Raw genomic sequence first — 27672 nt, 5'->3', positions numbered from 1 at the left:
TACCTCCAGGTCTTTTTCCTTAGCATTCAGTGCATCTTTACGGTTCTTAATCCCATTTAGATGCTCCTTGAGCTTATCCTCATAGTGTTTCTTATGACGCTTGCAGTTTTCCACTTCCTGGTCCACTTTATGAAGATCTTCCTAAAACAGGAGGGAAATATATTTTCTCTTACTTAAAGGACAAGTGCCATGAAAAACTTTTTCCCAGTAATTAAAGCACATTACAAAGTTATAGAACTCTGTAATATGCTTCAATCACCTATCTGCCTCCCTTCCCTGTCTTTTCCCCCTCCACCCCCCACCAGGAAGTGCACTAAACTCACACAGACCTAATTACTGTCGTCACCGTCACCAGGCAGCTCCTTCTTGTGAGGATGAGTCATCAGCAGGAGGGTCGCTCTAGGTCCTGTTACAGCAGCCTTCCCTCCCCAGTCCAAGTGATGGCTTGCAGTTGTTCAGCCAATGGGAGCTGAGCAAGCCTGTCACCTGACAAGTCAGGGGAGGGAGGAGGCTAGTGTAACAGGAGAAGGAGCTGAGAGAAGAGCTTGGCGACGGTGACGACAGTAATTAGGTCTGTGTGAGTTAGGACACTTCCTGGTGGGGGGTGGAGGGGGGAAAAGACAGGGAAGGGAGGCAGATAGGTGATTGAAGCATATTACAGAGTTATATAACTTTGTAATGTGCTTCAATTACTGGGAAAAAGTTTTTCATGGCACTTGTCCTTTAAAGGGGTACTCCAGCAAAAATATTTTTCTTTCAAATAAACCGGTTTCAGAAGGTGCCAGAGATTTGTAACTTCTATTTAAAAATCTCAAGTCTTTCAGTAGTTATCAGCTGCTGTATGCCCTGCAGGGAGTGGTTTATTCTTTCCAGTCTGACACAGTGCTCTCTGCTGCCACCTCTGTCCATGTCAGGAACGGTCCAGAGCAGCAGCAAATCCCCATAGAAAACTTTTCCTACTCTGGACCGTTCCTGACATGGACAGAGGTGGCAGCAGAGAGCACTGTGTCAGACTGGAGAGAATACACCACTTCCTGCAGGACATACAGCAGCTGATAAGTACTGGAAGACTGGAGATTTTTTTCATAGATGTAAATTACAAATCTCTGGCACTTTGAGAATTTTAAATAGATATAAATTACAAATCTATATAACTTTCTGACACCAGTTGATTTGAAAGAAAAATATTTTCACCAGACTACTCTTTTAATTGCTTTTTTTTTCCTTTCAGTCATAGCTATAGGTGCACAGACATCAGATGTCACACATTCATCTCAAAGGGTCTGAGTACAGATCAGTTTCCATTGAACTTGATGGTAAATATGCCTTTAGTTAGCTTGACTACCCCCATGATTGTCACTATGTTGTTTTGTTGAATGTGGGAGAGTGAGGAAGAACCCAAACCTCAATGCCCAGATACCTTGTTTATCAGCTTTAATAGTAAGTAAATCAGAAGGAAAATAAAGTACAGTGGTACCTTGGTTTAAGAGTAACTTGGTTTAAGAGCGTTTTGATTTAAGAGCTCACAGTTTTTCAAAATTGTGATTTGGTTTAAGAGCATTGCTTTGGTGTAAGAGCTCCCTGTACTGGGTGGGAGCGCGAGTGGAGGAGGGGCATGGCCTGCATAGCGGGGTCTACAGCACTGTACTCTGACCCAGGAAGTCTCCCTCACCTTCCAAATCATAGCAGATCCACTTCAGGCTGGGGCTTACATCAGGGGACAGGACTGTGGGGGTAATCTCTCCATAGCTGTAACCCCTCTCTCCCCGGACAGAGAGCGCTGCTATACTGTGCCCACATCTGCCCTGCTCATTCCTTCATGCTGCCTGCAGTCTCTGTCAGTCCTTGTGTTTCCCATCCTCTCCATTACTGTACAGTAACTTATAATATCACATTCTGCTGTTTCTGAATGTTTGTTTTATCTGTTTTACATGTTATTCAGAATAATAAATCATTATTTTTAGGGTGTGGAACCAATTGTCTGCATTTTTATGGTTTCTTATGGGAAAATTTGCTTTGGTTTAAGAGTGGATTTGGATTACAAGCGCGGTCCCGGAACGAATTATACTCGTAATCCAAGGCACCACTGTATATACATCACTCATGTTATACCTTGTGATATAAAACACAGCTATGACAAAGTGCTCAGCATGGGACCATGTCATAATAAGGAGAGGCATATGTCCTGTGCAAGTAATGCTAACACTTTTGGCTTAGTGTCACCTCCTAGCAGCAACAGTGTGTGTGTGTGTGTGTGTGTGTTTGTTTGTATATATATATACACACACACATATATGTGTATGTATATATATATATATATATATATATATATATATATATATATATATATATATATATATATATTGATTTAATATATATAAAAAAATATATATTATATACATATATATATATGCACACACACACAGTCTTCTGTGCCCCCCCCCCCCCGAGAGAAACATGAATTATGGGAGAGAAGTAGCCCTCACACACCTTCACTGGTTCAGCAATCTCAGAGACAGAGTTAATTCTTGATTTGATGTCTTCATACTGACGCTCAGACTCCAAGTAGAGAGATTTATTCTCCTCCATTTCCAGTTTGGCCTTCTCCATTTTCTCTTTTACATGTTCAATTCTCTTCTTGTTTTCTTGCACCTCACCCTCCTGTGACAAAATACACACAGAGAAACAAGTACAAAGATTACCCCATGGTTGTCTGAGGGAGCGAGGTTCTCTATACGATCTCATGCAATTAACTCACCCTTTCCTATAGGATCTCATGGGATTTCCTCCTCGCCCTATCCTATAGGATCTTATGGATTTCCTCCTCGCCCTCTCCTATAGGATCCCATGGGATTTCCTCCTCACCCTCTCCTATAGGATCACATGGGATTTCCTCCTCACCCTTTCCTATAGGATCTCATTTGATTACCTCACCCTTTCCTATAGGATCTCATGGGATTACCTCACCCTCTCCTATAGGATCCCATGGGATTTCCTCCTCACCCTTTCCTATAGGATCCCATGGGATTTCCTCCTCACCCTCTCCTATAGGATCCCATGGGATTTCCTCCTCACCCTCTCCTATAGGATCCAATGGGATTTCCTCCTCACCCTCTCCTATAGAATCCCATGGGATTTCCTCCTCACCCTCTCCTATAGGATCCCATGGGATTTCCTCCTCACCCTCTCATATAGGATCCCATGGGATTTCCTCCTCACCCTTTCCTATAAGATCCCATGGGATTTCCTAATCACAATTTCTTATAGGATCTCATGGGATTACCTCACCCTTTCCTATAGGATCCCATGGGATTTCCTCCTCACCCTCTCATATAGGATCCCATGGGATTTCCTCCTCACCCTTTCCTATAAGATCCCATGGGATTTCCTAATCACAATTTCTTATAGGATCTCATGGGATTACCTCACCCTTTCCTATAGGATCCCATGGGATTTCCTCCTCACCCTCTCCTATAGGATCCCATGGGATTTCATAATCACAATTTCCTATAGGATCTCATGGGATTACCTCACCCTCTCCTATAGGATCTCATGGGATTACCTCACCCTTTCCTATAGGATCCCATGGGATTTCCTCCTCACCCTCTCCTATAGGATCCCATGGGATTTCATAATCACAATTTCCTATAGGATCTCATGGGATTACCTCACCCTCTCCTATAGGATCTCATGGGATTACCTCACCCTTTCCTATAGGATCCCATGGGATTTCCTCCTCACCCTCTCCTATAGGATCCAATGGGATTTCCTCCTCACCCTCTCATATAGGATCCCATGGGATTTCCTCCTCACCCTTTCCTATAAGATCCCATGGGATTTCCTAATCACAATTTCTTATAGGATCTCATGGGATTACCTCACCCTTTCCTATAGGATCCCATGGGATTTCCTCCTCACCCTCTCATATAGGATCCCATGGGATTTCCTCCTCACCCTTTCCTATAAGATCCCATGGGATTTCCTAATCACAATTTCTTATAGGATCTCATGGGATTACCTCACCCTTTCCTATAGGATCCCATGGGATTTCCTCCTCACCCTCTCCTATAGGATCCCATGGGATTTCATAATCACAATTTCCTATAGGATCTCATGGGATTACCTCACCCTCTCCTATAGGATCTCATGGGATTACCTCACCCTTTCCTATAGGATCCCATGGGATTTCCTCCTCACCCTCTCCTATAGGATCCCATGGGATTTCATAATCACAATTTCCTATAGGATCTCATGGGATTACCTCACCCTCTCCTATAGGATCTCATGGGATTACCTCACCCTTTCCTATAGGATCCCATGGGATTTCCTCCTCACCCTCTCCTATACGATCCCATGGGATTTCATAATCACAATTTCCTATAGGATCTCATGGGATTACCTCACTCTTTCCTATAGGATCTCATGGGATTTTCTCACCCTTTCCAGACTCCCTAATTTTCATTTTACACGTATGTTTTCTTCACCCTTTATTTATTTTCACGATAGCTTATTTTTTGCATCTCTGCATTACCATGTTTCGACTTCTATAACTTTTTTTGCCTATGGAGATGAGTGAGGGCTCATTTTTTCATCTCCGATGTCTTTTATTACAGACCCACTTTTAGCTGGAGACGGCATCCAGCACCCACCAGCTATGGAGCGGGCTTAAAGAGACAGTGTCATCAGAAAATGACTTATTGTATAAATTACGTTTTTATGCTAAACAGAATTTTTGGTGACATTTTTTTCTAATTTTTTATCTATATTATAAAATAATCCTGAGATCTTACAGATTTCATTCTCACCACTGGGGCTAAAACTAAGCTGAGACTTCGTGTTGTGTCTGTGGTGAGAAGAGGAGGCTGCTGTAAAGTGATCTGTATAGCATTGCAGCGTCATGTGACACCGGTAGATAGAGGAGACAATAGCAGCTACCTGTGGAATGACCTCTTCACAAGTCACAAAGCGCGCTCAGTAATGTTTTACATTCATCTCAAGAGGACAAAGTGTCTATTGTTGTCTATGTCCATGAGTCTTACTATAAAGCATGTCACTAAATACTGTTAAAAAACAGCCCAGTCAATATGGCAGACCCCATGACAAATGTACAAATAGTGAAATAAATAAATAAAAAAGCCATAAAACAAACACAGATTATAATAAAAGAATTTTTTTGTTTTTAAGTATCTGACTAATCAGTAAATTTAGGAGACACATTTCCTTTAAATCCCGCGTCTGTGCAGGACTCCCTCAATGGACCCATAACGTAACCTTCACACCTTTTTTGTTATTGGCCCAATAAACCTTAAAATAAAAGAAAGGTTGCGATCTGTTACTATAGATATGCACAGTCTGCACAGCAGCTGTAGAAATTAAGTCTAAAGAATCCTGATTTCTTTCTCCCAGTTGTTTCCTACCTTCAGTAAGTTAGCCAGCTAAAGGTTCAATAGAAGGGAATTTTACCACTGCCTGCATATATAGCATTCACCACGGTTAATATTAACGCGATAGACGTTACCAAGGTGGATATATCGATGGACGGCTGTTCCTCCACATTCTCCAGTTCTGTTACTCGAGCGTTTGCTTCTCTAATCTGTACCTACATAGGGGAAAACGCACCAACACAATGGTCATAAATAAGGTAAATACACAGAACATGGGGCAGAAAAAAGGCTAAAAAGGCTATAACAGTTTTAAGGGGGAAAAAAACTAGTTATGTAGCTTCGGCTGTCCAGGCATGATGGGAATTGTAGTTTAGCCATAGCTGGAGGGCAGCGAGTCTGACACCACTGGCCTATCCTATTCTAACTTTCTGTTAGCTTGTAATTGCAATTACTGTACTATAAGCAGGTGGCGTAAGGTACTGCAGCATTGAGGTGAACAGGGGAATGCTGCAACACCTTGTACCGCTGCCACAATTAGTACGGTGATCTAGGGCTGGACGATTATGGCCTAAATCAACGTTACGATTATGAAAATTGTTAGACACTCCCATTTGGATGTGCTAAACTGCAGAATTTTTGTTTCAGTTTTCTTTTACTTGGTTAACAGCTCTAAAGCTGGGAAATATGGTAGATGAGGGGTGTAGTAGTAGTAGTATTATAGTAGATAAGGGGTGTAGTAGAGGTATAGCAGCTATGGTGTAGTAGTAGTAGATTAGGGGTGTAGTAATATCAGTAAAGTATACAAAGAGTAGCAGTATTAGAGGAGGGGAGTGGTGGTAGCAGCAGTATTGTAGATGAGAGGAGTAGTAGTACAAGCAATATTATAGATGAGGTGAGTAGTACGAACAGTATTGTAGATGAGGGGAGGAGTAGTACCAGCATTATTGTAGATTAGGGGAGTAGTAGTACAAGCAGCACTGTAGATGAGGGGAGTAGTAGTACGAGCAGTATTGTAGATGAGGGTAGGAGGAGTAGTACCAGCAGTATTGTAGATGAGGGGAGTAGTAATTTATTACACTAGTGTATGAACGTGCCAACCACAGTAGATGACATAACGTACCTGTATTCTCTTCTTTGTTTCATGATGTTGGCGGAGTAAGACGTCATTTTTCCTGATGTCGCCGTCTATGGAACGCACTCGCTGCTGAATGGTGGAAAACTGGCTCACAATGGCATTAACTTCTCTCTCCAGGTGACTGAAGAAAGCAAAAGCACATACTCCTGTAAGTTTTCCTAGACACACCATACATAACACTTACTGGTAAGATGGTTTCTCCAATACTTTCATGGCTAGACCACAGAAAAAATATAGCTGCCATCTGTGGAGCTTGTGCCATTCATGCATTGGATCAATCAAGTGGAGCATCACCTTAAAAAGCCCAACTTCTGTAGGTTTATTACTAACCCCAGGGATGATGGGAGTGTGAGAGGTATAGGGCAATCTTGGAAACTAATTTGATATCAGTAGATGTTTGTCCAGGTCTGCTCCAATGTTTATTCCCATAAGATGAAGGTGTGATACTACCTCTCCCATTATGCTGGGACAGTAAACCAAGCCTCCCAAAACTTGGTTAGTCTCCCCCTGACTGCAGTGCTGTCATTGAGGTTAAAAAAATAGGATAGGTCCAATGACCACCATTACCCCTATAGCTCTCTTGTAATCTAGGGCGGCGATATGGTTCCTCCTCTTTTGTAGTATTCCCTACAGGTAGAGCTTTATTTTTAATCAGAGGATTTATCCAGAGCGGATCCAAATACATACTTTCCTTTAAAATGGATACCAGATGGTATAGACTTGAGATACATTCCCACCAGTCCATTTTTTTTTTTAACCACAATGCCCTATGGGCAGAAATTGGTTAGGGCGCCATCTTCAGCTGCTAATCTGACAGATTCTGCCTAAGTATCTGACAAAAAAGCAGTAACATCTTTTATTAAGGGAATAAATAATCTGTTCAATATGAGATTTGTTATTTTTGGTCATCCTCAAAACGATTGATCCAAACAAGCATAGCACGAGTTACACAGATGGCAGCTATAATATGCCTGTGGTGCAGCCAGGAAGACGAGGAGAGAAAAGTGTAAGCACATTATACTGGTTGGCTTATACAGCTTAAAGGGGTAGTGCGGTGTAAAACATTTTTCTCCCATTCTGACCCTTTGCCAAAGTTATACATACCCCCCCCCATATGCTTCCTGTACCAGAATGGTCATTTTCCCTGACTTTGAGCCCCCTCTCCAGCATACAAACATACAAGCTCTGCTGGATTACAGCGTCCTCCTGGTATAGCAGAGCTGAGTTTCACTATAGTGCTGCCATGGTCCTGGAGGTAATTTTGCTCCAGGAGTATGGCAGCACCGTAGTGAAACTCAGCTCTGCTACATCATCAGGGAGAAGCTGTAATCCCGAGCTTATATGTGCATTCAGAGACATCACTCTGCCGCTGCCGAACTTCCCCTGGATGCCGCCACCCCCCCTCCAGAGCCCCCCCACTGGCTGGGACATCCATCACTCTGCTGACAGCCCCTCTGGAGCTGGGACATCATCCTGTCCTTTCTGGCCGCAGAGAAGCCAGGCAATGTAGCAGAGCTGAGCTTCACTACAGGAACATTGCAGCGCTGTAGTGAACATACATTGCCTGGCTTCGGCGGCCGGAGAGGACAGGATGATGTCCCGGCTCCAGAGGGGCTGTCAGCAGAGTGATGGATGTCCCAGCCAGGGGGGGGCTCTGGAGGGGGGGTGGCAGCATCCAGGGGAAGTTCGGCAGCGGCAGAGTGATGTCCCTGAATGCACATATAAGCTCTGGATTACAGCTTCTCCCTGATGATGTAGCAGAGCCGAGTTTCACTACGGTGCTGCCATGCTCCTGGAGCAAAATTACCTCCAGGACCATGGCAGCACTATAGTGAAACTCATCTCTGCTACACCAGCAGGACGCTGTAATCCAGCAGAGCTTGTATGTACATACAGGGAGATCACATTAGAGACATTAGCAGTCAGCTATTCTACATGGGTTAGAATCTGGCTGCTGCTCACTACTATTACACCAATAAGAATTCATACGCCCACATATTTAAATTAGCCGTGAAGGGGACCAATAAGAAGAGACTGTCTCACTGCCAGCACCGCCCACTCACATTCCACCTTCTCTGACGTTTGGCACAAGATGGAGGACAGGGAAATCTATGTGACGACAGTCAGAGAGATTTTCAGAACTACAGGACTTCCTGTGCAGCTGGAGAGGGGCTCAAAGTCAGGGAAAACGACCATTCTGGTACAGGAAGCATATGGGGGGTATGTATAACTTTGGCAAAGGGTCAGAATGGGAGAAAAATGTTTTACACCGCACTACGCCTTTAACCCCTTAGTGACCGCCGATACGGCTTTCTATGGCGGTCACTAATGGGCCTTATTCTGCTGCCATCAGCTTTTTACGGCGATGGCAGAGAATAAGGCTGCGGGGCCGGGACGGCCCCCACCCCATCCCCCCGGCTACCGGAGGTAACTGAGGGGTTGGGGCAGTGTGTGGGGTCCGTCCCGGCCCCCCCCCTTACCGACGATCGCCGCTATTAACGTTATAGCGGCGGCCGTCGGTAAAGAGGATTACCGGTGCCGCCACCACCTTTCATCTCCCCCCGCCGTGAATCTACGGCGGGGGGAGATGAAATAAGTGTATATCAGACCCCAGATCAGACCCCCCTAGTGCCCCGATAACTAACCCCCCTCCCCCGGCGGCCATCATTTCCAAGATGGCCGCCGCCATCGCTGTGAACCGACTAACGTCGGTTCACAGCGATTAAAAAGTTAAAATGAATGAAAGCCCCATGCTCTCCGCCACCGGAGAGCATGGGGCAGTCATCGGGGACCCCCCTGTGGGGTCCCGGTACAAGCGATCAGCGGTATATACTATATACCGCTGATCGCTTGTACCATGTGCTCCCGGCACTTTTTATCCCCTGTCACCATAAATGATTGGTGACAGGGGATAAAAAGTGATGTCCCCCCACCCCCCAAGTCGCCCCCCACCCCCCCTGTCACCCCCGTCCCCCAGTCACCCCCCCTTCCCCATATACGTTACCTGCTCCTGGAGCTCCTTCCTCCTCGACGTCCTGGCTGGTTATGAAGTGCGCATGCGCTTCACAACCAGCCAAGCTCTGAAAATTTAAAGTGACAGAGACCAATTTGGTCTCTGTCACTGAACTATGATTACTGTGATAGAAAATATCACAGTAATCATAGTAATACAGTGAAAATGAATGTATAAAGTACAAAAAGTGACAAACATACAAAAAAATAAAACACACACTTTTTATTATAGTAATAATTGCAGTTTACTCCCAAATTACCCCTACCCCCCCCCCCCCAGATTACCCATAACCACCGCACGTTGCCCGTAACCACCGCACGTTGCCCGTAACCACCGCACGTTGCCCGTAACCACCGCACGTTGCCCGTAACCACCGCACGTTGCCCGTAACCACCGCACGTTGCCCGTAACCACCGCAAATTGCCAGTGACCCCCTCCAGATTGCCCTCTGACCACGCCACGATGCCTCTGACCACGCCACGATGCCTCTGACCACGCCACGATGCCTCTGACCACGCCACGATGCCTCTGACCACGCCACGATGCCTCTGACCACGCCACGATGCCTCTGACCACGCCACGATGCCTCTGACCACGCCACGATGCCTCTGACCACGCCACGATGCCTCTGACCACGCCACGATGCCTCTGACCACGCCACGATGCCTCTGACCACGCCACGATGCCTCTGACCACGCCACGATGCCTCTGACCACGCCACGATGCCTCTGACCACGCCACGATGCCTCTGACCACGCCACGATGCCTCTGACCACGCCACGATGCCTCTGACCACCGCACGTCGCCTCTGACCACCACACGTCGCCTCTGACCACCACACGTCGCCTCTGACCACCACACGTCGCCTCTGACCACCCCAAATTGCCAATGACCCCCTCCAGATTGCGGTGCCCATGTCAGATTACAGGTACCCACCCCAGATTGCCTATAAGAACTTCAGTTTATCCATAACCACCCCACATTGCCCGTAACCACCCCACATTGCCCGTAACCACCCCACATTGCCCGTAACCACCCCAGATTGTCTGTAAGCACGGCAGGTTGCCCGTAACCAGCCCACGTTGCCTGTAACCGCCCCAGATTGTCGGTAAGCACTGCAGGTTGCCCGTAACCACCCCACGTTGCCCGTATCCACCCCAGATTGTCTGTAAGCACAGCAGGTTGCCCGTAACCAGCCCACGTTGCCCGTTACCAGCCCACGTTGCCTGTAACCAGCCCACGTTGCCTGTAACCAGCCCACGTTGCCTGTAACCAGCCCACGTTGCCTGTAACCAGCCCACGTTGCCTGTAACCAGCCCACGTTGCCTGTAACCAGCCCACGTTGCCTGTAACCAGCCCACGTTGCCTGTAACCAGCCCACGTTGCCTGTAACCAGCCCACGTTGCCTGTAACCAGCCCACGTTGCCTGTAACCAGCCCACGTTGCCTGTAACCAGCCCACGTTGCCTGTAACCAGCCCACGTTGCCTGTAACCAGCCCACGTTGCCTGTAACCAGCCCACGTTGCCTGTAACCAGCCCACGTTGCCTGTAACCACCCCACGTTGCCTGTAACCACCCCACGTTGCCTGTAACCACCCCACGTTGCCGTAACCACAGCAGGTTGCCCGTGACCACCACACGTTGCCCATAACCACCACACGTTGCCCGTAACCACCCCGCGTTGCCCGTAACCACCCCACGTTGCCTGTAACCACAGCAGGTTGCCCGTGACCACCCCATGTTGTCCGTAACCACCCCAGATTACCTGTAACCACCTCAGGTTGCCCATAACCACCCCTGGTTGCCCGTAACCACCCCACATTACCTGTAATCTCATTTTTTTTATTTTATTTTAGTAACTGCGCTATTCTAATAACCATTACTAGCTGCGGTTTTGCTCCTGTAAATTGGCGCTCCTTCCCTTCTGAGCCCTGCTGTGTGCCCATACAGTGGTTTATGCCCACATATGAGGTACCGTTCTACGCAGGAGAACCTGCTTTACATATATTGGGGTGACATTTCTCTCCTGTTCCTCGTGAAATTGAGAAATTTCAAACTAAAGGAACATATTATTGGAAAAATTCGAGTTTTTCATTTTTACTGTCTACTTTTGAATACTTTCCTCAAATACCTGTGGGGTCAAAATGCTCACCACACCCCAAAATATATTCTATGAGGGGTGCACTTTCCAAAATGGAGTGACTTATTGGGAGATTTTACTCTGTGGACACTACAGGGGCTCTGCAAACGCACCTGGCACTCGGAAACTTCTTCAGCAAAATCTGCATTGAAAAAGCTAATTGGCGCTCCTTTCCTTCTGAGTCCTCCTGTGTGCCCATGCAGTGGTTTATGCCCACATATGGGGTACCGTTCTACTCAGGAGAACCTGCGTTACAAATTTTGGGGTACTTTTTTCCTCTTGTTCCTCGTGAAATTGAGAAATTTCAAACTAAAAGAACATAATATTGGAAAAATTTAAGTTTTTCATTTTTACTGTCTACTTTTGAATACTTTCCTCTAATACCTGTGGGGTCAAAATGGTCACCACACACCAAGATGAATACTTTGAGGGGTGCACTTTCCAAAATGGAGTGACTTATGGCGAGATTTTACTCCGCTGGCACTACAGGGGCACTGCAAACGCACCTGGCGCTCGGAAACTTCTGCAGCAAAATCTGCATTGAAAAAGCTAATTGGCGCTCCTTCCCTTCTGAGCCCTCCTGTGTGCCCATGCAGTGGTTTATGCCCACATATGGGGTACCATTGTACTCAGGAGAACCTGCGTTACAAATTTTGGGGTACTTTTTTCCTCTTGTTCCTCGTGAAATTGAGAAATTTCAAACTAAACGAACATATTATTGGAAGAATTCGAGTTTTTCATTTTTACTGTCTTCTTTTGAATACTTTCCTGTAATACCTGTGGGGTCAAAATGGTCACCACACACCAAGATGAATTCTTTGAGGGGTGTACTTTCCAAAATGGGGTGACTTATGGGGGGTTTTCTCTCTGCTGACACTACAGGGGCACTACAAACGCACCTGGCGCTCAGAAACTTCTTCAGCAAAATCTGCATTGGAAAAGCTAATTGGCGCTCCCTTCCTTCTGAGCCCTGCTGTGTGCCCATACAGTGGTTTACGCCCACATATGGGGTACCGTTGTACTCAAGAGAACCTGCGTTACAAATTTTGGGGTGCTTTTTCTCTCATGTTCCTTTTGAAAATGAGAAACTTTAATCTAAACGTATATATTATTGGAAAATTTAAATTTTCAATTTTTTTACTGCCTAATTGTGAATACTTTCCTCCAGCCCCTGTAGGGTTAAAATGCTCATTATACCCCTAGATTAATTCTTTAAGGTGTGTAGTTTCCAAAATGGGGTCACTTATGGGGGTTTTCAGGATACCAGACTTCTAAATCCATTTAAAAAAAGAACTGGTCCCTAAAAAAATCAGTTTCACGAAAATGTGATAATTTGCTGATAAATTTCTAAGCCCCATAACACCCTAAAAAAGTAAAATATGTTTACCAAATTATGCCAGAATAAAGAAGACATATTGGTAATGTGACTTAGTAACTAATTTATGTGCTACGACTTTCTTTTTTTGGAAGCAGAGAATTTCAAAGTTCATAAAATGCAAATTTTTTTAATTTTTCATGATATTTTGATGTTTTTCACAAAAAACACACAAAGTAGTGACCAAATTTTGCCACTAACATAAAGTGCAATATGTCACGAAAAAAACAATCTCAGAATCGCTTGCATACGTTAAAGCATCACTGAGCTATAAGAGCATAAAGTGAGACAGGTCAGATTTTGAAAAATTAGCCTGGTCATTAAGGTCCAAACTAGCTGCAGCACGAAGGGGTTAAGAGTCCATTCACACAGAAGATTAGCCACAGAAATCCCGGCTACTGTCTAATCAGAATAGGCCCTCCAGAAATCCACGTACTGACCGAGGAACAACCCCATTCAGATGTATAAAAACAGACATGTGACTATTTAGGCTGGGCTTACATTTATGCGGCGGGGTTTCCCTCTGGGGCAGGAGAAAAGCACCAGAGGGAAACACATCGTAGAACTGATCACATAGTTTTCCATGGGACAGGTCAGAGCATGCGGCGGGCAAATAGTGCCACCACATCGCCAGACACGTCGTGCAACAGAACTTATCCTGCAGCGTCTTGACGCACCACCTGGAATATATGGCAACTGATGCTTTTTATTAAAAAAAGGATAGAAAACATGATGACAGCTGATGTAACTTACATAAGTAAACTTAGGGTACTATTACACAAAGCGATTTTTAGACGATCAACGATTAACAAACTCAAACAACCACTATGGCGACCGACCTGAAATCATTCACCCAATTACATGGAACGATGATTATTACTTATGATTATTATCGTTATTGCATTCGTTCTTTCGTCGCAACTGCGAACAACGTCTTATTACTTGCGAACGATCAACAATAAAAATATTGTTCAAATCCGAACGATTTTTCGAACGATAATCATTTTGTGTAATACCACCCTTAGCCTAAGGTGACAGATCTGCAACTTCTGTAATGAGGTAAAGTCACATACAGGGAAACAGCAGTTAATAATAAAAAATAATAATCCTTATAACCTGGCCAGATATTAAGGAACGAGCATTAACATGTCAGATCAGGGCTCACTTCCTCCTTGTTCCCCGCTCGCTGTTGGCGCTGTTACATGCACAGACATTGCGAGAGGGGCTGCTCGGATGATATTGCCTGGAACATTGCTATTGCTTTAACTTAAATTCGGCCTGCCGAAAGACAACGATCACCCGACATTGTGCATGTCGGCCGTTCGTTGCCTTTTAACACTATTACGCCAAGCGACTATTGGCCGTAACAGCCGATAATCACTTGGCGTCATAGGGCCTTATCCAAGCACTCCTCAGAGCTTTATCTAGAAATCGGTGGGGGTCTGATCACCCAGATACCAACTGGTAAAAAAAAAAAATTCAACATTTAATACTTTTTTTTTTTCTTCTTCATTTATGCCCAATCTAGCTACTTTAAAAAAAAGTATAAAACTGCCAGACAACCCCTTTAACAGTAAATACGTAACACTGTTTAGAGGGATACATTGCCATGCTCGGCTTATAACTTCTAGTCAGTTTTGTTCACTGACCAGCTAGTTGCTGTGACTTGTGAACCACAGCTGGTATTCACTAGAGCAAGGTGCAACCGGCCATACATGTATCCTGCAGAGACTGCGCCGTATGACAGGTAGCAAAGTCATGGCAGTCATTTATATGACAAACTAATGAAGTAGTAAAAGCTCTTAGTGATCCTTCTAAGTCTTCAAAAGAAAACCCCTTCCCCTTATGTATGTCATAAAAGGATCACCCACCCGATTTCCCCTTCCACATCGCGGCTCAGAAATCTGGCTCTGTTGAACTCGGAGGAGTAATAGCGGTTTTGATAGACCTGGTCTCCATCAGCAGTAAAAGCCTCTCTGCAGTTTGGCGGTGGAGTCCTTTTCTGCATGACCTCTCGAGCTTCACTGTTATTCTGGAGAGAAGACACATCCAAGAGTCAGTGACACTTCTAGTGACTTGTAGTACTACAGGTTATAGCCGACAGTCTTAGCAATCATCAGTATGTTATCTGGTTAGGTGAAATACATGTGGAATCATCCTCCCTCCTGGAGACTAACAATTAATGCCATACTTGTCATTACCTTTTCAGTCTCCTTCCCCCAGTTCTGAGCCTGCTGTTTTCTGCTAAAGACACAGAAAAGTGTGTCCCTCCCACCCTTCCAAGACGGCTCATGTAAAGAGTGTCCCTCGCCAGCTTATTCATAACTCTGTTAAAGTGTAGCTATCATTTAAATTTTTATTGAAGAATTCAATATTACAAGCGATTTAAAGAAACTCTGTAATAGATTTTATTGGGCAAAAAACGGTCCTAGCCCCCACTCCCCCACACTTCTTATCTGTTTATTACCAGGCAAAGCAGTCATCATTACAGAGGAGCAAGGTGAAGACTGATTTGCCAAGTCCACTATAACCTATGGAGGGGGGGGGGAATGAGAGAGCAGGAAGAGGAGAGAAGCAGCTGTGCTCCTTGTAGACTGTCTGGGCACATAAAATACTATATTCACAGGTCAGAAAGGTCAGTGCTTATCTGGGATCTTAGTAAAAGAAGATTGCAGGATATTGTGCTGTGCAGGGCTGCCTTTTCTCCTCTCTGTGCTCATTCATCCCCTTGACCCTCCCCTCTCCATAGACCATAATGGTCACAGAAATCCTGCTTCTTCTGAAGCGAGGGGGGAGGTAGGAAAACGGAGTACAGAAGGAAACTCATTTGCTTATAGTTTTTTTCAGAAAAGTTACATTGAAATGACAGTTACGCTTTAAGCCTGGAGGTAATCTAAGGTCAAATACTTGTGACCTTACTGTGATTGAGAGTCCTTTAAAACACTGCGATTTGTCAACCCCAAATAAAAAAAGACTGGCGCTAGTTTACAATGCCTTTACACAGCACGACAAATTGAGGGGGCCGGGTTGCGTGAGCGATCCTTATATCATTGGCGCAACAGTGATCACAAGCAGTGCTGATTGTAAGTATACACTGCTGCTTGTGATCTTTAAAGGGGTTGTCCAGCGAAAGGTTCTTCTTTCAAATCAACTGGTGTTAGAAGGTTATATAGATTTGTTATTTACTTCTGTTAAAAAATCTCAAGTCTTCCCATACTTATTAGCTGCTGTATGTCACGCAGTCTGACACAGTGCTCTCTGCTGCCATCTCTGGCGGAGACAGGAACTGTCCAGAGCAGGAGAGGTTTTCTATGGGGATTCATAGAAAACCGAGACGGAGTTCCTGTCTCGGCCAGAGATGTCAGAGAGCACTGTCAGACAGAAAATAAAACACTTCCTGCAGGACATACAGCAGCTAATAAGTATAGAAGATTTGAATTTTTTTTATAGAAATAAATTACAAATCTATATAATTTTCTGACATCAGTTGATTTAAAAAAGATTTTCGCAGGACAACCCCCTTTAAACTGACAGCATGGATATTGTTGGCAGCCGCACATAACTGTTTACACAGGATGGGATGTTGTGTGGCCAGCAACAATAAATTTAAAAGCCTGCCCTAAAGACCAGATAAGCCAAGGATCGGGCGTTTCCCCGTCCTCAGCTGATTGGTGTAACTTTTTATGGGCCGCAGAGGCGTTTCTAGCAACGCTCATTGCAGATACTCGGACAGTGTTAAAGCCTCCCTGCATCACAGAGTTTAGATACAGTGAAGGGACAGTAGGCCAGGGACTGTCCACGAGCAGTCTCCGAAGGGGGGGTGGGGTGGGGTGAGGAGGGGGAGACAGAGATAAAAGCTCACACTGTGCAGCTACACTGGAGGTGCCTGTACAGCTTTTATCCATTCTGTTATCAATGCAGAGAATTCAGACACTTACCTTTATAAGCAGCACTTTCTCAATTCCTCGCATATCAATCAAGCAGTTGGCGACTACAGGATTATCAATTTCTAAAGCGGTCAATACAGTTGGATAGTCTGGATGAACCACAGCACTAAAAGTAAAAGTATAAAGCATATATGAGCTAACATACTAACCCAGCGTCACCATTAATTTTTTAATCTATCCTATCCAGCATCACCGCTATTTTCGTTCAATACTACAATGCATTTACAGCGTCGCGATCCCCAAACTTCCAGGGCCGCCAAGGGGCATCAGAATGTCAGTGCCTGTCTGACGTCACGCGCCGTCCGAAAAGGCACGTGCGCGCAAGGGCAGTGGCATCATGGATGCTCCTCCACAGTAACACTCAAGCACAGCAGGAGGTCGGGACTACGAGGCATCTAAAGGGGGACATGACACAGAGCCAGAGAGCAGGAAGGACCCAGAGCCATTCCCTAGGCTGGATCACAGGTAATCCCTGTATTTCACTTGATCTTGACAGGAACCAGAAAAGGTGGGAGTGGGAAGTGCCCTTTAAACCTACTCTGTATTTCCTGTTCCTGTTAGGTCAAGCGTGAGATCCTCCATGTGGTGCGGTCATATAGACCTGCACTGTCTGAGGCTACTCAATCACAGCTGACAGTGTTGGGGCACACCCTCAGCAGATAACATCCAGTTGGCCATTTATTCATACATTTTTACAGAGGAACAGAACACCACAGCTATAAGAGATTGCACAGTTCTCATCTGTTATGTCGTCCACTAACAAGCAGGGTTGTAAGGACGCAGTTTAGGTGAATTTCCCTTCGCACCTGTGTGAAACGTTATACATTTGATCCCGGAATTGATTGACAATAATCTGAGGCCTGTGACCATGCGGGAAGACTTTCGCCATGAGGTTCTGCAGAGTCCTCTCATCCTGATGATTGTCGCAGCAGAAGGCCTGGAGCAGAGACTTCAGACAGCTTTCCACTGCAACCACCAGCTGGGGGTCTTTCAAGCGTATCAAGGCACCTAAGAAACATGAAAACATGAGGGTGAGGAGGGCCCAAAGACTCGCAATAAGCTTACTTACACTCAATCCCAAAAATAATAATAATAATAATAATAATAAATAATATTTATTTGTATAGTGCCAACAGATTCCGCAGCAGCAGTGATCATTAGAATAAAGAGAACAAACCTATTGGTCCAATAGGCTTCACCCTGAAGTGTCTCTGCTTGTAAGCCTCATCAATTTCTGCAAGTAGAGTGGGTATGTGCTGTCCGAACCTTCTCAACCTGTCCGTCTTACCATCCTGTAATTCTTTTATCTGTCTTTTGAGAGCTTCCACCTTCTGTTTTTGCTCACGCTCTGCGTCACTATTAAGGACAATAAAAATGGATACGCTGTTAATCTTCACTTTACAGAACTAGTATTCTGGTAATTGTTTGGGGGGTGGCACACTTCACAGCACTTCATAACAGTGCTGCATCTTTACACTGCCCTGAAAGTTTTCCAAAAATTGGAGCAGAATAAAAAGGTATAATCCAACCACTAACAGCAGTGTTCATGCTAATGCCAACATAAGTACTGGACTATACATAAACGAAGGATTAGTCTAGGACGTACACTATTTTATTGCGTTCTTCCTTGTCCCTATAAAGTGCTTGTTGAAACTGGTTGATCTGCTCAGAAGTTGTGATGTCTTGGTCGTGAAGTGCTTTTATGTGATCTTTCAGCTGGTTTATTTCTTCTAGTCTTGCGATCTTTTCTTTCTCGGATACGTTATCAACACTAACAGGAGGACAGAGAGACAGTGGTTAGAAAATAGCACTCATCTTTTATGATGTAAATGGTAGCGGTAATGAAAATGGAAAAAATTAGACGGCCAGATATTTAGGAGCAAGCGAGGGCCAACCTGTCATGTCAGCACTCGATTGCTCCTCGTTCTCCGCTCGCTGTCTGTGCTATTACACACATCAACACCGAGAGGGAGGAGCAGCGGGGAAGCTGCAGGAAAGGATGCCTGGGTTATCGGTCTGCACCCGCCGCTCCTGTTACACATAGCCAGGGCCGGCAGATTGTCGCTATCGGGATCGTGATTTTGGTCTATCCTTTAAAACAAAGATCAGCCGACATTGTGCATGTTGGCTGATCGTTGCCTTTAAACATGAAATATTACACTAAATGATTATCGGCCAATAATTGTCTGGTGTAAAAGTACCCTTAGGGTCCTATTACAAGGAGCGATTTTTAACGATTAACGACTAACAAACGATTGCAAACGGGATTGTTTCTCGTTAACCTGAACTCGTTCACCATATTACACAGAACAATAGTCGTTAGTTATGATCGTTACTATGATCGTTTATTCCATCTGATTCCAGCAAAACAATGTGCAATTACACTGAACGATTAGTGAACAAATGCGGAACTTGAGCGAACGAATGTGGAATTACAGCGAACTATTAGCGATGATTTTAGGTTCAGATCTAAATCAACGACATACTAACAATTTTTCAATCGTTGCCTGCAATTTCACAGAGCGATTATTGTTTAAATTCAAACTATATAACATTTTTCACACAATATTTGTCCCATGTAATAGGGCCCTAAGTCTGGCATTTCAGGAGCTGGTCTTAACACTACACTGTAGAAATGCCCCCAGCTTCTGCCATGCTCATACATTTTTGCAAAAAAATAAATAAAATTAATCTGTCCAATACACATCCCCCTGCCTTCTCCACTGCACCTTCGCTCCATTATTTGGGCACAGGTTAACAAGATAAAGGATGCCATGTACAAAGGAGCTGACCGATCAGGACACCAGGGCGGGGATCAGTGGGAGTTAGAAGGCATTCTAAGTGCCCTAATATAAACGTATCTACAGCAGATTTCACGCTGCGAGTTCACAGCGAAATCCGCTGCAAATACCTATCCTGTCATTTCCAATGTGATTACATCCGTATGTAAATGGCGGTCCGCTTAACGCCCCGCAGCTGGGAACACACTTTACCTGTTTCATGATCCGGCCGCATTTGAGGCTCCCTATCCCCGTAGGTCCCGCACAGACAATCAGTGCACGGCCCCAGCCGCAATCACAGATTGGCTGCGCAGGACCTCCGGGAGCCTTAAATGCAGCCGGATTGTGGAGCAGGTAAAGTATCTTCCTAGCGATGGGGGGTTAATGGGGGTGGCACTTACATAGTCGCAGCGGGATGACAATTGTAATGACAATGATGACATTGAAACTGACAGGAGAGGTATCCGCTGCGGATACGGTACGTGTGAATCAAGCCTTAAAGCAGATGTACCAGCAGGTAGATCGCTGTAAGATTTTTACATCAATAGACCAGCGCGGGGGTCCTTTTTTTGAACCATGGACTAGTTCCTGTGAATGGCACTGGTCTGTTCCCAGGCACCGGCCCGGCTCAAAGCAATGGAGGTGAGCCAGTCTGCCCCCAGTGTGACGCAGCTTCACTAGAGTCAATGGACCCATGTCAGAGAGGGGAGGGGTTTGTCAGACTGGGGGCCGGGGGGGGCGCCTCCAGTTCTTCAGGCCAGGCTGGTGCCATGCACGGGAACCAGGCCGCGGTTCAAAAAAAGGGCCACGGCACCAGTCTCGCTGTGTTGTTGCCGGCCTATTGATGTAAAAATCCTAAAGCGATGTACCTGCGGGTACATTCGCTTTAAAGGCTTCAGCAGCGGAGTTACTGTAGGCTGTTGGCAGGAATTCACCAGAGAAATCTTAAGATTAAAGATTCTTTGTAATGCTGTAAGAATCACAGTGAGTTCATTGGCACCCTGACCTCAGAATAACCCACCCAGCATTACAAAGAAGCTACAATGCTGCAGATAAAGCCTGCCGGGGACTTGTTTACATCAGCCGTCTGAGAAGGGAGGGAGAGACAGAGAGAAAAGCTCACACAAATTTTTGTGTCTTCAGCGGAAAGCAGCAGCTGAAAACTGGGGGACTGAATAGATAATAAGTATGGAAGGAATTGTTAGTCTCATCATGGGCAGCAACATATCAGAAGTTATGTATGAGTGAAATACCCTTGTAAGAGAAATCCTCATTATTTCGATAAAGGAAGGTCTGCAGTAGCTGTATGTTTAGTTACTGCACCAAACAAGGGAATAGTAATGTACAATACACTGAAGCTGCCGCAGAACCTCTTTTTAATGAAGGGAACACTATCCTATAGTTCCTATGCAAGCACCTGTTTTGTAACTCCTGAATACGTCTGTTGAGCTGCTCGGCGTCCCTTTCAAGACGTCTTAGTTCCATCCTGAACCGGTTATACAAAACCTTAAAATAAAGAACACAGAGTTAGCGAATTTAAGAGAAAATGGTTATAGCCATACCCTCTTGCTGGGGTTCTTTTACTCTCGGGAAAACCTTTTCATTCCTGATTGGTTTTTCGACTGACCTCAGATTCATGAAAAACACGTTTTCTCTGTTGCATGCCATCTTTCAAAGCAATACCCTGAGGCTTTAAAGCTTGGGCGTCCCGGGTGATCTCCTCTAGTTTGTCTTGCAGGGTCAGGAAACTTTCATGGGCATTTTTTACTTTGTCCTTGAAAAAAGAAAACAAAACACAAAGTTACTGAAATGGCATGTGTGCCCACTAGACAAACATTAATTCTCACGTGTCCCTGAGGTCAAGACCACTATTGGCATCAGGTGTTCTTACAGAGCCCAAGTAAAAAGGTGCAAAAATTAAATAAATACAAACATATAGAGGGCCCGTCACCAATCCTGATCTGTTTTCGGAAATAAATGCAATGCCCATGAAATGACAATTCTGGATCACATATATCTATAGCTCTGTGGTGTTCTGTTCCTCGGTTATTCTTACTATAAATGTATGTCTCAATAACCAAATGGGTGTTACCAATTTGGGGGGGGGGGGTCCCTACACAGTGACACTATCCAATCAGAACTGACTGTGTTGGGCCACTCCCGACTAGTAACATCCAGTTGGCTATGTAGTCATACAATTCTAGTAAATAACAGAACACTGTCACATGCACCACAATTATTTCATAGGGAAGAGAAGAAGTAACTAAAACAGACATTTTAGGAGCATTGTGAAGTTTGTGAGAAGGAGGAGATGGGCTTCACTAAAAACTGGGCCAGATACCACTGTGCTGTTTTACTGGTGAAGGAACACAGCCTGGAACAGAAAGCAGTTTTAGATTTGCTGTCAGACAGGAGAGTAATGACCACTGTAGCAGCCATAGCGGCCGCTATGGGGCCCATCGCATCTGGTGGCCCCACGGCCCACTCCTACGATACCCTGGGCCCCCTGAGCTATCATGATTCGCAATTGGCTCTTTAACCCCTTCCCACATGAGGGCGTAACTATACGTCCTCATACAGGTGGGGGAGTTCAGAGGGGGGCCGCGCGGCGACCCCGTTCTGAACCACCGCGATCCTGGGTGCTTCTTGTAGCCCGGGACCGCGGCAATTAGCAGGCATAGTCCGATCGCCGTGCCCGCTAATTAGTCTTTTAAATGTAGCTGTCAAAGCTGACAGCTGCATTTAAAATGCTCCTTTGCCTTTTCCCTGGTGTCTAGTGGGGGGTGGTTGCGGAGGAGCGATCCCCGCATCTGGTCCCGGCCGGGGTCTGCGTCGTAATGGAGCTGATCCCAGCTCGGCATTTTATTGTTTTCGACTGCAGCAGCCAAAAGCAATAGAGTGCCTATCTAATGGATCTATGCAGTATAACTATACTGCATAGACCTCTATGAGAGATCAGTGTGGATATACTAGAAGTCCCCCAGGGGGTAAAAAAAACCTAACCCCAGGGGGAATAACCCTAACCCCAGGGGGGCTTCTAGTATAAGTGTAAAAAAAAATAAATAAAGTTTTATTAATAAGAAATCCCCTCCCCTAATAAAAGTTTAAATCACCCCCCTTGCCCCATTTTTTTAAATAAAAATAAACATGTTTTGTATTGCCGCGTGCGTAATCGCCCAAACTATTAATTTATTTTATTCCTGATCTCGCACAGTAAACAGCGTAAGAGCAAAAAAATTCCAAAGTGCAAAATTGCGCAGTTTTGGTCGCATCAATTCCAGAAAAATTGTAATAAGAAGAAATCAAAAAGTCGCATATGCGCAAATCAAGGTACCGATAGAAAGTACACATCATGGCGCAAAAAAGGACACCTCAGATAGCCCCATAGACCAAAGGATAACAGCGCTATAAGCCTGGGAATAGAGCGATTTTAAAGGAACATTAAAGGTTTTAATTTTTTAAAAGCCATCAAACAAAATAAAAGTTACATATTGTAATCGTAACAACTTGAGGAACATGTATAACAAATAAGTAAATACAAATACCCCACAAATTTAAAAAATATGTTTTGTTTTTTTTTCAATTTCATCACACTTAATTCATCATCTCATTTAATTTTTTCCTGGTTTTGCAGCGTACTTTATGCAAATATTAATATGCAAAAGAGGAGCCCGTGGAGTCTCAAAGAGTTTCGAAACACAGGACTAGCCAGATATCCCTACGGGAAGGACCCAACCGAGGGGCAGCTCTTGTAAGGAAACCACCAAAACCACCATAATAAGTGGCCCTATAAGTCAATGTAATGACAAGGGAAAAACCAAGGCCAGGTAACCATCCACATACAGCTGTTTCGGGGTGTTGCCCTCATCAGTGTGGAGCAGGATTCTGGCTAGTTGGGAGCAATGGCTAGTAGACCCATAAGAGTAACAGATCGCTGATCTCAGGGAGACCAGCCAAACGACAACACTGCCGGCTGCTAGTGAAAGCGCTCAATGCAGTGAAATCCTAGGTGCATTGCCCCCTGGGAAACATGAATATGCAAAAGAAGAGCCAGTGGAGCCTCAAAGAGTCTCAAAACACAGGACTCGCCAGATATCCCTCTGGGAAGGACCCAGCCAAGGGGCAGCTCCTGTAAGGAAACCACCAAAACCACCATATTAAGTGGCCCTATAAGTCAATGTAATGACAAGGGAAAAACCAAAGCTGTCAGTGTTATCATTTGGCTGGTCTCCCTGAGATCAGCGATCTGTTTCTCTTATGGCTCTACTAGGCATTGCTCCCATCTAGCCAGAATCCTGCTCCACACTGATGAGGGGCAACACCCCGAAACAGCTGTATGTGGATGGTTACCTGGCCTTGGTTTTTCCCTTGTCATAACATTGACTTATAAGGCCACTTAATATGGTGGTTTCCTTACAGGAGCCACCCTTGGCTGGGTCCTTCCCAGAGGGATATCTGGCCTGACATTGCAAAGTACAATTAGTGGTACAAAAAATAAGGGCTCATGTGGGTCTGTAGGTGAAAATATGCGAGCACTATGGCCTTTTAAACACAAGGAGGAAAAAAACTAAAGCGCAAAAAATATAATTAGTCTGGTCCTGAAGGGGTTAACTGATTGTACTCCTGACCAGCACTTGCAGTTGTGACGACACCTGACGGATTAGTGGTCAGTCAGGGATGGCAAAGTTTGCTATGGCCATTTCTAGTTCTGCCCCTGCTGTTATACTGTGCTCATTGGTGGTGGTATTCACAAGGTAGCTTGGAACCTATATGTAGTAAATAGTATAACATGTTCCTCTAACTCAGGGGTGGGGAACCTCCGGCCCGCGGGCCGCATCCGGCCCCTGACACCTCCGGATGCGGCCCGCGGCACCCCTGTGACATGCGCTGCTCTGGAGGAGAAGGAGCCGGCATTCACAGCTTCCTCCTGTGTCTGTGACAGTTACCAGACACAGGAGGACGCTGTGTATGCCGGCTCCTTCTCCTCCAGAGCGGCACACGTCTTCTGCGGTTTGCGGCTCTCCTGTCACGTGCGCCGCGGTGGTGAGGCAGGAGCCGGCATACACAGCATCTTCCTGTGTCTGTGCCGGCTCCTTCCCCAACAGAGCGGCGCACGTCTTGTGACTCCTGCGGGCTGCGCGCGATGACGTCATTTCACCGCGCGCCGCCTGCAGGAGAAGACCGGCACAGAAGAGAGGAGGGAGAAGAGGACCTGGATAGCGTGGGAGCGGAGGAAAGGTGAGTGGTATGTTTATTTATTTTTTATTTGGGGCAGGCACTGGGGATTAACTAGGCCACCAGGGACATGACTGGGGGGGATGGGGGGTTAAGAAGGCCACCAGGGACCTGACTGGGAGGTTAAGAAGGCCACCAGGGACATGACTGAGGGGGTTAAGAAGGCCACCAGGGACATGACTGGGGGGTTAACTAGGCCACCAGGGACCTGACTGGGGGGTTAACTAGGCCACCAGGGACCTGACTGGGAGGTTAGGAAGGCCACCAGGGACCTGACTGGGGGGTTTAACTAGGCCACCAGGAACATGACTGAGGGGGTTAAGAAGGCCACCAGGGACCTGACTGAGGGGGTTAAGAAGGCCACCAGGGACATGACTGAGGGGGTTAAGAAGGCCACCAGGGACATGACTGAGGGGGTTAAGAAGGCCACCAGGGACATGACTGAGGGGGTTAAGAAGGCCACCAGGGACATGACTGAGGGGGTTAAGAAGGCCACCAGGGACATGACTGAGGGGCTTAACTAGGCTACCAGGGACATGACTGGGGGGTTAACTATGCTACCAGGGACATGACTGGGGGGTTAACTAGGCTACCAGGGACATGACGGGGGGCTGACTAGGCTACCAGGGACATGACTGAGGGGCTAAACTAGGCTACCACGGACATCACAGAGGGGGCTTAACTAGGCTACCAGGGACATGACTGGGGGTATTAACTAGGCTAGCAGGGACATGACTGGGGGGATTAACTAGGCTAGCAGGGACATAACTGGGGGGATTAACTAGGCCTACCAGAGGCATCATTGGGTGTGTGGGGGGTAATTAGGCTACCAGGGACATGACTGGGGGGTTAACTCAGGCTACAGGGTATCAATAAGGATTCACATCAGGTACAAGGGGCATCACAGAGGGTTAACTACAATAGCAGGGGCATTAGGGGAACAATACTTTGCCTTGCCCCGGGTGCTGCAAACCCACGCTACCCTGCTGCGCACGGTATGCGGCCCTCGAGTGATTTTATAAATGCCCGACCGGCCCTCGACATGGAAAAGGTTCCCCACCCCTGTTCTAACTAATAACCTGGTATCCCCCCCCCCTCCGGGTGTCATAGTTGTAGAGCTGGCCATACAACACCAAGATAGTAATCTGCATGGGTCCTGTTCTAATTCATAGGCCTTCTTTACTGTCTGGGTTTCTTTAGGCAACTGTACTCCTCAGTGTGCACTAGCACTAACTTACCATGCCCCTTAGAAAACATTTACCTGCCATTCAGTGATTTTCTGCTCAAATTTGGCGACGCGTCCCTCATCGGCAGCTAACTGCTCCCTGAAGGGGACAATCTGTTTATCAGCTTCGTTCACCTGAAATTTTATATATGAAAAAAAAAAAAGAGAGGTCAGTGCACCCTGGACACCCACACTTTTCTGTTATATTTGACGCAGGGACCCCTGACTGACCCCGCAAACCTATTAAAGAGACTCTGTCAGTAGGTTTATAGTGTCCTATAACAGGGTAGCATAAACTAGTGACAGAGAAGCTGAACAGAATGATGTATCACTTACACTGTTCTGTGCAGCTGATCCAGAGATCTCCTCCTAAATAACATGGACAATAAGTAGTCCTCTACATTATGTGCATGAGCTCAGTAGTCCTGGATATTCATGAGAAGCAGAAGACTCCGCCCACCAGCTGCTGATTGGCAGTTCTCTCTCCATACTGTGTATAGGCAGTCAGCTGTCGATCAGCAGCTGGAGGGCGGAGGGAGGAGTGTGGCAAGAATCCAATTCTCCTGCATATTAGGAGAACGGCTAAACAGAATCATGTAAGTAATACACCGATCTGTTCAGCATTTCTGTCACTAGTTTATGCTGCCTTCATTTAAGGCGGCATAAGATTCCCTTTGAATAAATGGCTACAAGAAAAAGTGCCAAACAGATCTGGAGCCTCCTATAAGTCAGGCAGATAGAGTATATAGGACGAATGTATAATATTTCACTATACAATGCCTAATCTCCATTGGCTGACATTGAGATACCCATTTAAACCAGTAAACATTAGTTTTCTAGTGATTCAGTTGAGTTTAAGAAGTATATCTAAAAAACCTGTGAAATAGGGAAAGGGGTAAGGGAGACACTCACCAATGCCCAGGCCATTTTCTTCTTGAGCTCCTCCAGCTTTAGCTTCATTTCCGATAGTGAAGCCAGGCTTTTAAACTTCTCCTCTTTCTCCATGCACTCTTGCTTCAGCTCATGGAGTCTCTACATGGGAATAAAAATCAACCTTTATTGAAACGATTATGGCTTGTCATATTGCCATCAAGAGCTCCATCTCATTCTCTCAGATCCGACACGAACAACAAAACAGCATGCATTCTCCCCTTAAAAAAAAAAAAACACAACAAAAAGACAGAACCCCTTCTAAGTCAATAGGCACAGCTTGTGTCTGCTGTGCGGGGAATCGGTCACTGAAGTCATCATTTCTGTAATAGGACCTGAGACTAAGAGCTATATTACACAGACTGATATTCCCAATAAGCAAGTGCCGATCTGCTAGATCGGCTTTCTCTTACAGAGCCTATTACACAGCTTGATAATCATGCAGTAAGGGCTATATAATAAAATATATATGTGTGTGTATGCATGTGTTAGCCCTTGCTTTGGTGTA

The 27672-nt window shown here is 45.6% G+C and overlaps 1 protein-coding gene across 2 annotated transcripts in view; it reads right to left on the bottom strand.

The window, feature by feature from the left end:
• SMC6 (structural maintenance of chromosomes 6) overlaps positions 1-27672 on the bottom strand; it is a 55776-nt gene that overhangs the window by 11137 nt on the left and 16967 nt on the right. For both annotated transcript variants that reach the window (XM_069973139.1, XM_069973138.1), the window contains exons 9-21: positions 27147-27266; positions 26271-26369; positions 21402-21548; positions 21192-21280; positions 18601-18765; positions 18172-18350; positions 17801-18002; positions 16986-17100; positions 14919-15079; positions 6505-6640; positions 5519-5599; positions 2491-2661; positions 4-141 (exon numbers count right to left, since the gene is read on the bottom strand). In XM_069973139.1, the coding sequence (XP_069829240.1) occupies positions 4-141; positions 2491-2661; positions 5519-5599; positions 6505-6640; positions 14919-15079; positions 16986-17100; positions 17801-18002; positions 18172-18350; positions 18601-18765; positions 21192-21280; positions 21402-21548; positions 26271-26369; positions 27147-27266 (1803 nt within the window). The remainder of the gene's footprint in view (positions 1-3; positions 142-2490; positions 2662-5518; positions 5600-6504; positions 6641-14918; positions 15080-16985; positions 17101-17800; positions 18003-18171; positions 18351-18600; positions 18766-21191; positions 21281-21401; positions 21549-26270; positions 26370-27146; positions 27267-27672) is intronic.

Source organism: Dendropsophus ebraccatus, chromosome 6 (genome assembly GCF_027789765.1).
Source record: "Dendropsophus ebraccatus isolate aDenEbr1 chromosome 6, aDenEbr1.pat, whole genome shotgun sequence".
NCBI classification, from domain to species: Eukaryota; Metazoa; Chordata; class Amphibia; order Anura; family Hylidae; genus Dendropsophus; species Dendropsophus ebraccatus.
The sequence above is the reverse complement of the archived record's forward strand: the minus strand, read 5'-3'. Positions and strand labels throughout refer to the sequence as shown.